The 11,545-nt window shown below is 54.5% G+C and overlaps 1 protein-coding gene across 1 annotated transcript in view; it reads right to left on the reverse strand.

Moving 5' to 3' along the window:
- The window catches only part of DPYSL3 (dihydropyrimidinase like 3), a 36,292-nt gene extending 26,201 nt beyond the window's left edge, over nucleotides 1-10,091 (reverse strand). The window contains exon 1 of the mRNA XM_054217749.1: nucleotides 9,742-10,091. Coding sequence (XP_054073724.1) covers nucleotides 9,742-10,062 — 321 coding nt within the window. The 5' untranslated portion in view covers nucleotides 10,063-10,091. The remainder of the gene's footprint in view (nucleotides 1-9,741) is intronic.
- Between the last annotated feature and the right edge of the window lie 1,454 nt (nucleotides 10,092-11,545).

Consider the following 11,545-nt stretch of genomic DNA (forward strand, 5'->3'; position numbering starts at 1 on the left):
AGCAGATGTATGGCCTGAAACAAACTAAACTTGTAGGTCAGCACTTAATGTTTTCAAGTAGGTGTTACTGCAGCTCCACTCCAGCTGGATCACCACATGATTTCAATCACCCGCCCAAACTGACGTTGGGGAGGGGAGGGGTAGGGTAATTGATAAAGCCAGAATTTATCTGCAGCTTTATTAATGATTAGAAGTCAGAGCAATTTCAGGACCGTTCCTTTCTTTCTCCTTTGGACTGAAGGTGATGCCTTCCACAAAGTCCTTGTGAGCCAGCTCTAGAGCCTGTCTTGAGATGATGCTTCATGGAACGTGACAAAGGCTCTGGAAAAGCAGAAGTCCCCCAAAGGGATTGCCCTTGGCCGTCAAGAGCCCACAGCGACTCCAGTGTGCCCACAGCAAACACTGAGACAATGTCCCTGGCAAAACATCAATTTCCACCCTGTGGCTTGGGGACACCTTGAGGTTTGTGGACTACCCTACGCTGTCCACATGTCCACAATTAAGAACAGGCCTAACACCACAGTGCTTTAGTCTATTGTAGAAGACTCCTAACCTCCACCTCCGGTGAAGTGTGACAGTGGCCAGAGAGGAAGAGGAAGGTGGGAAGGGGCAGCTGGCGATGTTGTTATGGAATTCTACATGGGCTTTTGCTACCAGTTGCGGCTGAGAGGCCCTCCTCAACGGGCTTTGGGATCGACCAGATCCCTCACTTCTCCAGAGCAAGCCCACCTCTGGATAAGCAGTTTTCAGAAACGCAATGGAGACAGCTCCAGAAAGCACATCGTGCCCCTGCCAGCTCCGAGCCTGCTGCAGGCGGGGGGTTCATGCCCCCCATCCCAGTCCGGCCACCCCCAGGGACCTCTGCCTGCGGCAGGGCTCACTCCACGCACACCACCACCACATCCCGGCTGGAAAAGCCTGCCAGAACTCAGGGGTATGTGCCGGCAAAAACTGAATCTGTAAATGGCCTCGGGGGGCTGCAGGGCTTAAAAGCTGGTGCAGAAGTAGGGTGCCAATTAAAGCAGCAGCATGGAAAGAAAGCAGAAGCAGCGGAGTACACAGCCAGGCTTGCGGGAAAAGACGAGGGGTCCCCACAGACATTTCATTCCCAGTCAGCAGAACTATTCTTCCTCATGCTGGCAGAGATGCCTGGTGCCAGCAGTGCCACAGGATGTCACCTGAGCGCAGGGACAGACTCTACAGGGACTGGCTGGTGCCACCGCTGCAGGTGCTGCTGACACCACCCTGTGTCTCCCCCAGCAGCCCTTCTCCCACAGCCCTGGACCCACCAACACCCAACCTGGACAGGGTCCTCCCAGCAACTCTACGACAAGGAGGGTCTTGGCCAAGCGGGTTGTGATCCAGGGCACCAAAGAAACATTCAAAAAGCATAGAATCATGGAATAGTTTGGGTTGGAAGGGACCTTTAAAGCCCATCCAGTGCCAGCCCCTGCCCTGGGCAGGGACACTTCCCACCAGACCAGGTTGCTCCAAGCCCCATCCAACCTGGCCTTGAACGCCTCCAGGGATGGGGCAGCCACAGCTTCTCTGGGCAACCTGGGCCAGGGGCTCACCACCCTCAGCATAAAAAAATTCTTTCTTGTATCTAGTCTGAATCTTCCCTCTTTCAGTTTAAAACTGTCACCCCTGTCCTATCGCTCCACTCCCTGATAAAGACGCAATGATGGTAGCTCAGGCACATCTGCCTCTCTCCCCACTCCCTCATACATCAGTCCCTGATATGATGGGAAGGTCTGAGCCAACTTCAGGTCTCTCCTCACTTCTTTAATGTGTATGTCAGGAAACAGGATTTTAATTAGGTTCACCTATTTCACCCTGATGTGAAAGGTGCAACCTGTGGCTTCCTTTCTCCGCTGACACAGAACTACTGTGAAGCCTTTTTTGTGCAATTTGAACTCACTTTACCTCATCCTAGCAAAAACATAGCCATTGTGACCACTCTCTGTGTGACTCGGGGCAGCCTGCAGACAGCCCTCCAGCGATGACTGCCGGAGCAGCAGCTACCCAAGCATTTCCAGGGACACCAGCCACCCACGCTGCTGGACCACAGCTGGGACAGGGTCTTGGCGGGTGCCTAAGCACAGAGCGAAGATCTCGGGTCACTGCTGTGACACAGCTGACATCCCCAGGGATGCCTTAAAGCTCTCCCTGGAGCACTACCCCACAGTGCTGTAACAGTCACAGGCATCAGCAAAGCAGACGCTGTCAGCGATCATGGCTGCTGCAAATAAAGAGAGTGCAGCACGCCCAGCCGCTTTGTCATCTCACCATCTTTAATCCAATGCATGGCTGAGGGCGCAGGCTTTCACGGCACAAGCTGACAATCCTGTTCTTTAGGACACGTCCTGTCGCCTCCACAACATCACCTGCAGCCACACCAGCACCCGGGATGGGGCAGCGAGGTGCTGGGATGTCACGCTGCCTGTAGCGATGGGGACAACAGTGCACAGCACCAACCGGCGGGGATGGCTGCTCCTGCCGCAGGCAGCCTCGTCCCTCCCTCCTTCCCGCTGCGCCCGGGCCAGAGGAGACCCCTCACCCCGAAACGTCGTTAGCAAAATGCTAATGCCAATGGAAGACGACAGCTTCCACTTCACACCTAGCTCCCTCCATGGGGCGAGCTATGTCTACACAAGAGCATCTGGATTTCCACTGAAATGACTCAATTCTCTCAGAGTACGGACGGGCCAGCCCAAGTCTATGAAATACAGGCACCCATCTTGCTCCCTTTAACGTGCAGAGCAAGGACTAGAAAGGTCCGAGCTCTCTGCTCAGCATCTCGTCTTTTCCCCCCCTCAGCTGAATGGAAACACCCGTTACCAGATCCAAATCCCGGTGCTGTAAAAGGGAGCTCGGCTGTTCCCAGCGGAGCGATGGGGAAGATGCTGATGGATTCAACCCACAGCCAAGAGCCAGCCCAGCTGAACAAGCCAAGGTCCAGCTATATTTTCCAGCTTCTCAGCCCTGTCTCCAGGAAGGCTGCCGGCATGTTTGGTTTTTGTTTCTTCCTCCCACTTCCTCCAGCCATCCATAGCAACTGCTCCCCAGCAGAAAAATCAACCTTCTCCGCCTTCCACCTCTTTGAAGAGGTGACAATGGAAGGGGTCTGTGTAGGGAAAGCTTTCGCCCAAAGTAAAGCAACAGAGCAAAAGCAGATCCAGCTGGTCTCCGCTGTGGTTTCCCTTGGGATTAGGCTGACCATCACTCACCCAGATCATCTCTGGAGACTAGGCCACACATATGAAATGACTTTTTTGGGTCTCTTCACAAAACCTCCTTGTTCGATGCCACTTGCAATGGCATCTACATCTTACAGTCTTTCTCTAGGTCTGTTTGCTTGCACCTTTCAGAGCTGAATCTTTTTTTGTCATTCCCAGCTCACATCTGAGTCCTCGAGACGGCGTTGGGATGGTTCTTCCCCAGCTGGCATTCACAACATCACCATCACCTGCACACGTGCTGCACCTCTCCTTCCAGGTCACCAGTGATACTGGAGAAGAGTCACTTTAACACAGACACATACAGCTTCCCACTAAACAATTCATACCCCCCCCACCTTTACACTGCATACAACTTTCCTGTGGGGCTGTATCCGCCTAGTCCATTTGCAACCTCCCGCTCCGGTGCTGCAGCCCCGCTGGCAGGGTACACTCAGCCTCCGGCCCTCGCCAAGGGCCAGAGAGCTCATCTACCTCCAGCTGCCTCCACCCGCGTGTCCAGTAACTTCTCCTGCCCAGCCAGATGGCCAGCAAACCCTTCTGCAAAGGGGAAGCAGCGCAAGAGCCCCCGGCCCCGCTAGCCCTTCCCGGGGGGAGGCCGCAGGCGCAGGAAGAGCAGGGCAGCACCATGGCTGAGGGACACGGAAAAGCTGCTGAGCTACAACCTGGGACTCCGCTGAATCCTCCTGGAAGCTGCCTGTCTGCAGGCAAGACACCATCCATTAGGAAACAAAAGCCCCCAAAAGCCTAGTCCACCTTGCCGGTGCACGCCTGGCATGTATCAGAGAAACACTCCTCCCACCTGGGGGACAGGCAGAGCTGGGGTGGTTCTGGCCTCTTGGAGGTACCGACATCTTAAATAAAAAGAAAAGGAAAATATTATTTTGGACCGAGCCAACTATTCTGCTGCGGCCAAACCACAATGTTTCATTTCAATTTAAACCTACTGAAGTTTGTGTTTGACACTTTCAACTGTCTTCATAAAAAATGCTTAGAGAAATTTCCAACATAACAAAGCCTCTTCCAAGTGAGAAAGCAGTGAGTCTTGCCTTGCAAGTCTCAAAATGTTTAGCTACTTCTCAGAATCTGTCATTGTTTTCCTTTCTTTCCTAAAATGGGCATCTCAAAAGTCACACAAATTTGTGAGAACAAGAAGAAATGTCCACGTGGCTCATGTAGTTTGTCTGGCTCCCAAAGAATGTTTGTCGATTGAACGCTACCTGCCAGGATGCTCCCGGTGACACCTCTGCCAGGACCACAGACGCCTGGGCATCAGCCCTTGGTCTCTGCTCCTCGCCCCAAGCCAGGGGCTGGGCAGGAACAGAGCCCCCCGTGCCCCGCTGGGCTGCGTCGGCCAGAACTATTCCAGAGGGGAGAAGCTGTTGCGTCACTGATGCCACCTCCTGCTGCAGACGATTTTCTCGTGCATCCCCCACCGAGCTCGGAGTGAGCCCACTGCCGGCCTGCGGTCAGGGGGGGAGCAATCTCAGCTGCTCTGGAAGCTACTCGTGAGAACAGACTTTTCCTGATGCAGCATCAGGTGCAGGTCTTGCTGTGTTTTCTGATAACCACAGAGAAAACAGAGTATTAAAAGAAGCATCACCTCTCCTACCTGCTGCAATGGGCTATTGCTACAGCACCTCGTATACAATGTACTCTATGGCATGCTTGGTGATGCTCCATTGCTCCCATAAAACGTGCCACAGCTAGGATCTGTTATTAGTTGTTAAATGTGGAGAAAAATATCACTGCCGTTTTATCTTAAATGAAGAGTTTTTTGGGATATCATTTTGCAAAGGTAAAGAGAATTATAAACCCTACCTATGGACATAGAAAAGAACTCCTTGCCCTGCACGAGTCCCTTCTAAATGACGAGGCCAGAATCCCACCCTGGAATCACCACACAAAAGGAAGGCACCAGCAGGAAAACTCATCTGTCAGGCGGTGCCAGCCACCCCGAGCCCCCTTTCAGAGGGGAGAGATCTGCTTCAAGGCAGCTGAGAACAGGCTGGATCAACGTGTGATCCGTCAACCCATCTTTTTTACACCTGGCTGCAAAACCCAGTTTCTTTTCTGCATAAAAGTTCCATAAAGACCTACATTTTCCCAGGAACACCACGAGGTTTTCAAGAACACATCACCCAGAATAAACACTGCCGGGTCCTTCCAAAGCCCCGGCAGTGTGAGCTCGGTGTGCTGTCACAGTGCCTCATGGATGCGGTGCCCAAGTGCCCCCAGACGCCCCCAGACACAACACCCCCGGTGGCAGCCCCCGCACCACCCAGAGCAGGGAATGAGGACAGAAGGAAGCCAAGCACTGGTGCCACAAAGTAGTGTGATAAATCAAACTATTTCCATGTTAGGGTGATTTTTTTGGTAAAACAAAAGCTCTTTGCAGCAAGCAGGAACTCTTCAACTGAATCCCTATTTTCTTTGGGAAACTAGCCCTACTGCGTAACTCCCATGAAATATAATATCTCTGTCTTCTTACAGGGGAGGTGGTTTACCAAACTTTGCAGTTTTGCTTAACTGCTGGCAATAATCTGTATCCTGACATGAACAGCCAAAGAACTGACCTCTTATTGTTGTGCTTCAGGCATCAGATTTCTTAAAACACACAAACAAAAATGTGCAGGATTTTTTTCAATAAAGATCTGAGTATTTAGCATCGAACTCCATGAATTATAATACAGGTTTCACCATTGTATTTGCATTGTGGGAACTAGGTCAGTGGCCTGGGTTTGTTCCTATTGTCTGTAGAAATACCAGAAGTAATGTAACTCCAAATCCTTCTCTCAAAAAAAAAAAAAAAAAGTAAAACCAAAACAAAAACCTGAGCTCTCTGCCGAATGGGGTGATAGGGAGGTTATGAATTAATGCTATCAAAGTGCTTTACGATCCTTTCCATAAATGCAAGATTTTAAACCGTGCTAAAAGGCAGTGCACAGCTACAACTTTTAGATCACTAAGGTAAGGAAAAGACTGCTGTTGGCGTGGTGTTTCTGCTATAAATTACTGGCAAAGGAAACAAAAAAGCTGAATGATGAAGTCATAGCACATTTTATAAGTGTCAAAAGAAGGAAAAAATAAGCAAGAATTGAGTTAGTTCAAGCTTCCTTCTCCATTTGAGGCAGCCCTGCACATCTTTCCAGGGTTTATCACAAACCGAATCCAAGTGGTGTCACCCAAATGGACAGGACAAGGCACGTGTGACACCGGCTGCCTCCAAGAGAACGCCAAGGACTGGCTCCAGCGGGGCTTCTCACCTGCCTTCGCTGCCCTGCAGCTTCCCTCACACTCCTGGCTCCCGCAGAGTGGGAGCCGTCTCCTCCTCCTTCTCTTCCTCCTCCTCCTCCCTGGCCGATGGAGCTGCCCCGGCCTGCGGTGAAGCTGCAATCCCGTGTTTGTGGGCCCACAGCCAGTTGCCTTGGAAATGACGACTTCACTGCAGAACCACGCAGCAGGACGGGAGGACATGTCTGGGGCGAGCCTAACAAGCCGAGTGCTCCCGCCTGTGTTACTGAAGAGGAAGATGGAAAAGCGGGGTCTCTGCTGGGCTGAGCAGCAAGAAGGTAGACGGAGGAGGCCACCACAGACTTTTGGTTTACCTTCTTCCCAGGCACGGAGCACAGAGACGTCCCTTTGCCGTGTAAAGCTCCCTCCCGCTCCCCAACGCAAGTGGTGCTATTCCCCAGTACCTATGCATCCGTTACTAGCCCTCGGTGAACATCCGTACCACAGGAATTCAGAGGTTTGTCTGCGACCTACAGAGAAACTCTCTTTGACTTCATTAAGGTAAAATAAGCATTGCAATCCACCCTGGTTAGACAAAAGGCATGGCAGCTCTGGAGGAAAGCTGCAGGAAACTTCACAAGGGTAGGGTTAAATCGCTCCTGTTAAATAAGGTCTCCGGGGACAGCCCAGATCAGAGCAGAATCTGCCCCCCAACACTGTTACTCCGAATCTTAAGTGTTCTCCAACAACAACCCTCGCTGCAGCAGACCCTCATACCGAGGAAGGGGGACTCCTGCTTTCAGCAAAGTGCACCCAAAAGGCACGTCTCTTGTTGGGGCGAGTCCTGCACAGGACGGGGCACCGGGATGCGGCCAAGCCCAGGCAGCGCATCTGCCCACACGGCAGCCGCGGCTCCCCGAGCGGCCGCCCCCGGCCCCGCTCCCCAACCCTGAATCCACCGGCAGCGCTCAAATTCCCACAATGAAGCACAGGCACCCAACTGCTCCCAGACGCATCCCGCTCTGCCCTAATGTCCAAACCACGACAACTGTCACATCGGCTTCACTGTGCCCAAACCCGCAGCTCGGCTTTTGTCCTTCCAGTAGGCTTTGTGATAAAGCAAAGTGAGGTTAAACATCGACCTGAGCCTGTATCACGCTGACAGGTTTTACATCCCGTGTTGTCACTGGGCAGTTACACATGGCAGTTGTCTTCCTGCAGAAATGCTGGCGCTCTAATTGTAATCAATGCCATTACAAACAACCAAAAAAAAAACCAAACCACCAAACAAAAAATAAAAGGTATGTTGGTCTGTTGTACTTCCAAGAAACTGCTTGCCACAAAAATTAGGAGATGCCACGCTGTCTGCTGCCCTGTCTGTGCACAGGCAAGTCTCTCACTCTCAGCTTTCCTACTAAGTTCCCCGGTCAAGGGTAGATGACTTAGCACCTCTCTCTGTTTCTTAATCTGTGAAATTATTCAAAGAAGTTCGATTTGCCTTGACAAAAGAGCCTTTGTGTGCTCTGAATCCACGGAGTTCAACACAAGCAAACTCTGTGGCTGTGCAGGCTCAGCACACACCACGGGCATTTCCCATTGGGAATGTTGTACTCCGGGATGCTCCTAAACTTGAAAGTCGTAGAACCAAGTCATATGATTCCTCCTAGCCGTGTAGGCACAAGAACGCTTACCTATAAAGCTTCCAACCATCTTAGACTAGACATGAAGATAAAAAGGGTTTGGCTGCTGATGCTTATCAGGTGGAAGGCCTCAGAGGAAGAAATCTGGGAGCAGAAATCATCAGGAAGAGAGCAGCTGTTGAAGGACAACCTCAGCTACGAAACTCCAGAGATAACGGTGTACATAAGACCTTAAAAGGGAATGAGACTGTTTCGAATTTTTGCTAGGGCTAATAAAGAAAAGCTCATAGCAAAGCCTGCAGACAGGCCGTCATGAGTTCCTGTTTTTTCTCCAAGACGCAGCAGCATAAAAATTGTTAATGCAGTGGTCAGTTCTGCAGCTGCTATTCAAACCACACGGACAAGGTTGGGGCTGATAGGAATAATGTTAATTTTGTTCCTGACTCTGTAAAACGGGCTGTACAGGAGGAAAGCTCAAGAGGAGGAACTTAGTGTGCCAACAAGAAACCAGAAAGCAGAGGCTGAAGAAATTAAAGTGCAATGAAGCAACTCAAAGCAACCCACTACCTAGCTAGAGGCTCCTACAGACGAGAGCAGACATTAAGGACAGCCTGATGCTTTTCCCCAAAACTGAGCCAGGCCGAGTCATGGCATCCCCCTGCTGCTGCTCCCCCCAGGCTCTGGCTGGTGGGGTTAGTCCTCCAGGTCACAAACCCTGGCAGCTGATGGAGGTTCGCACTCTGGACACAAGCTGAGGTTTCTGCAGAACACCGAGACAACCACACCACTGCTTCAGGCTTCAGTGATTTCTGCTTCCATTTCTAAAAATGAGTTTGATTAACTTGCCCTGTTCACCCTTGAAAACCAGTGCCCTTAAGACAACCATTTGCTGAAAACTTCAGCCCCAAATGAACTCACTGACCAGGCCAGCTAGTGGCCTTACTTGCCTCACATGTAAATGAGCAACAGCCTCACTGAAATCGCAACTGAGGAATTTACTGAACACTATTGACTTCATCACCTTTCTGCCAAACTCACGGTAGTGTAAATGGGACCAGAACCAAAAGAAGCAATCGCGGCGTCTGGCAGAAGGATCTGTGCTGCGGAGCTGGATGAGTCCGTCTGTTACCTGAGTTTGGCGTAAGTTGAGAAACTTTGTCCCTGACAATACCGTCAGGGATGCCCCTTCCACACCACTGCGCCGTCCCTCACTTCTGCCGCGGTACTTCTGATTTGTGCCAACGTGAGACAAGGATCAGCCTGGTCTGGAGTAACAACTCCAAAATCCCCGCTTTGTTTTTCGGAGGGGGTGGAGGGTTATTCTTTCATACAAGTATAAAAAGAGCAGCTGTAGCAGACCGACACGGCCGCGCTGCCGCTCGGCTTCACCGCCCGGGGTGAGGCGGCGGGGACCCTCCGATTCTGCCGGAGACCCCGCCGACAGCCCCCTGCGCGCACCGGGGGGTGACAGACAGCAGAGCGGGGCGGGGACACCGCCGACACCCGCCGCGGAGCTGCCACCGCTGACGGCTCCCCCGGCCGCGGGGCGAGCGGCGCCCGAGCCCCCCGAGCCACCCCGGCGCGGGCCCCGCACGGCCCCGGCCCCGCCGCCCCGGCCCGGCTCCTACCCTGTCGTCGGCGGGAACCAGGTCCTGGAGCCGCTCCTCGTCGGGGGCGGCGCCGAGCTCGCCGGCGCCCGCTCCGGGGCCGGGGGCTGAGCCGGGCTCGGGGCCGGGGCCGGGGCCAGGCTCGGGGCCGGGGCGGGCGGGCGTCGTGGCGCGGCGCTGCCCGACGCGCAGCGCGCCGAAGTCCAGGGTCTTGCTCTCGAAGGCGCCCTCGACGCTGCAGAAGAGCCCCCCGCGCTTCTGCCGGGGCGCCGCCGCCGCGCCCGGCCGCGCCAGATACACCGGCAGCTCCTCGCCGCCGCCGCGCCGCCCGCCCGCCGCCATCCCGCCCGCCGCGACGACCGACCGACCGACCGCGCCGCTCAGGGCCGGCGGGACGGGGCCGCGGGCGCGGGCGGCTCCGCGCCGGGCGGGGCGGGGCGGGGCGGCCGGCGGGGCGGGGCCGGGCCGCTCACCGGCCTCCCCGGGCCCGGGCGGTGGCGGGAGCGTTTGGGCCCCGGGGCAGCCCCGAGCGCGGGTGGGGACAGGACCGGCCGCATTCCCGCCCAGCCCCGACCCCGGTGCTCCCGCGTCCCCCGGGGCAGGGCGGGTGCTGGTGCTCTGCCCCGGGGCCGCCGCCGCTCGGTGCCACCGGCCTCTCGGGGATAGAGAGCGGGGAGGCCACAGGGACCCGCCGGGAGCGGGGGCCCGAGGCGGTGCCGGTGGGCGGGCGGCGGTGCGGTCCGGTGCGCCGAGGCCGCGACAGGACGAGCGCCCGTTCCGTCACCCGTTAACAGCCGCGCAGGAGCGGTGACAGCCGCCCCACGGGTGACCCGCACACGCCAACAGCCGGGCACGGCGGCACCAGCTCCGGGTACCGGCCGGCGTGGGGGGCTGCCCTGGGAACCCCACGGCAGCTTCACGGCGAAGGCGCAGGAGGCCCGAAGGGCCGGGGACAGGCCAGGGCTGAGCGTGGCCACAGATCTGTGTGCTGATGGCGGGGGAGCTGAGCAGCAGCCCGCAAAATCAAACTTAGCACCAAAACTGGAGTCCTGACTTTAAATTCTTTTCCCAAATGCTTATTTCTTTACAGAGAACAAGTGTACATAGTACCTGGGCCCAACATGCTGCCAAGTATTTTCTCAGACCACGCATTTTTGTTAGCAGTTGTTGTCAGTTACACTTCTTCAAACCCTTTTTGTGAAAACAAAGCAGTGCCATTGTCTCTGCCAGCCCTCCAAGCACTGGTGGTTCTCACTTACGGAAAAATCCGCGTAGAGCCGGACCCATAACAGAGAACAATGTCCCTGCGGTGGTGCCCAGGGAGGAGTCTGTGGGCACGGGCCGAGGGGCCTGGGGTTGTGAGGGAGGAAACGGTCTGGGATGGTTTCCTTCCTCTTGCGCTCTGGGAAGCAGTCTGCTGTTGAAGCTGGACTTGGACCAGTGTCATTAGCTAAGTGAACAATCTACAGGACCTTGAATTTTTGACTAATTATTCAGGTCTGAAGTGTTACGAGAAGAGACAATGCACTAAATATAAACAGTGTGTCAGCAAACTTGGATGAGGTACTTTAAGAGCATTGTGTTACACAGCAGACACTGCTCAGTGTCTACCCCTGCTTTCTCTAAAGCAACAGCAGAGACGGTTAAACTGGGTTGTTCTCACAATCTTACATGAACTTTAATATGCAGCTGCCCTGGCTTTGTGGCTTCACGGACCATGGGCCTTGTGCCGGCACCAGAGCCCCCCTGCTCACCCCACCAGGGACACGTGCACGGAGAGAGCCCTGTGCTGCTGCCCGTGGGATGCTCCTGTCACTCCGGGTGC

This window comes from Rissa tridactyla, chromosome 11 (genome assembly GCF_028500815.1).
Source record: "Rissa tridactyla isolate bRisTri1 chromosome 11, bRisTri1.patW.cur.20221130, whole genome shotgun sequence".
NCBI lineage: Eukaryota > Metazoa > Chordata > Aves > Charadriiformes > Laridae > Rissa > Rissa tridactyla.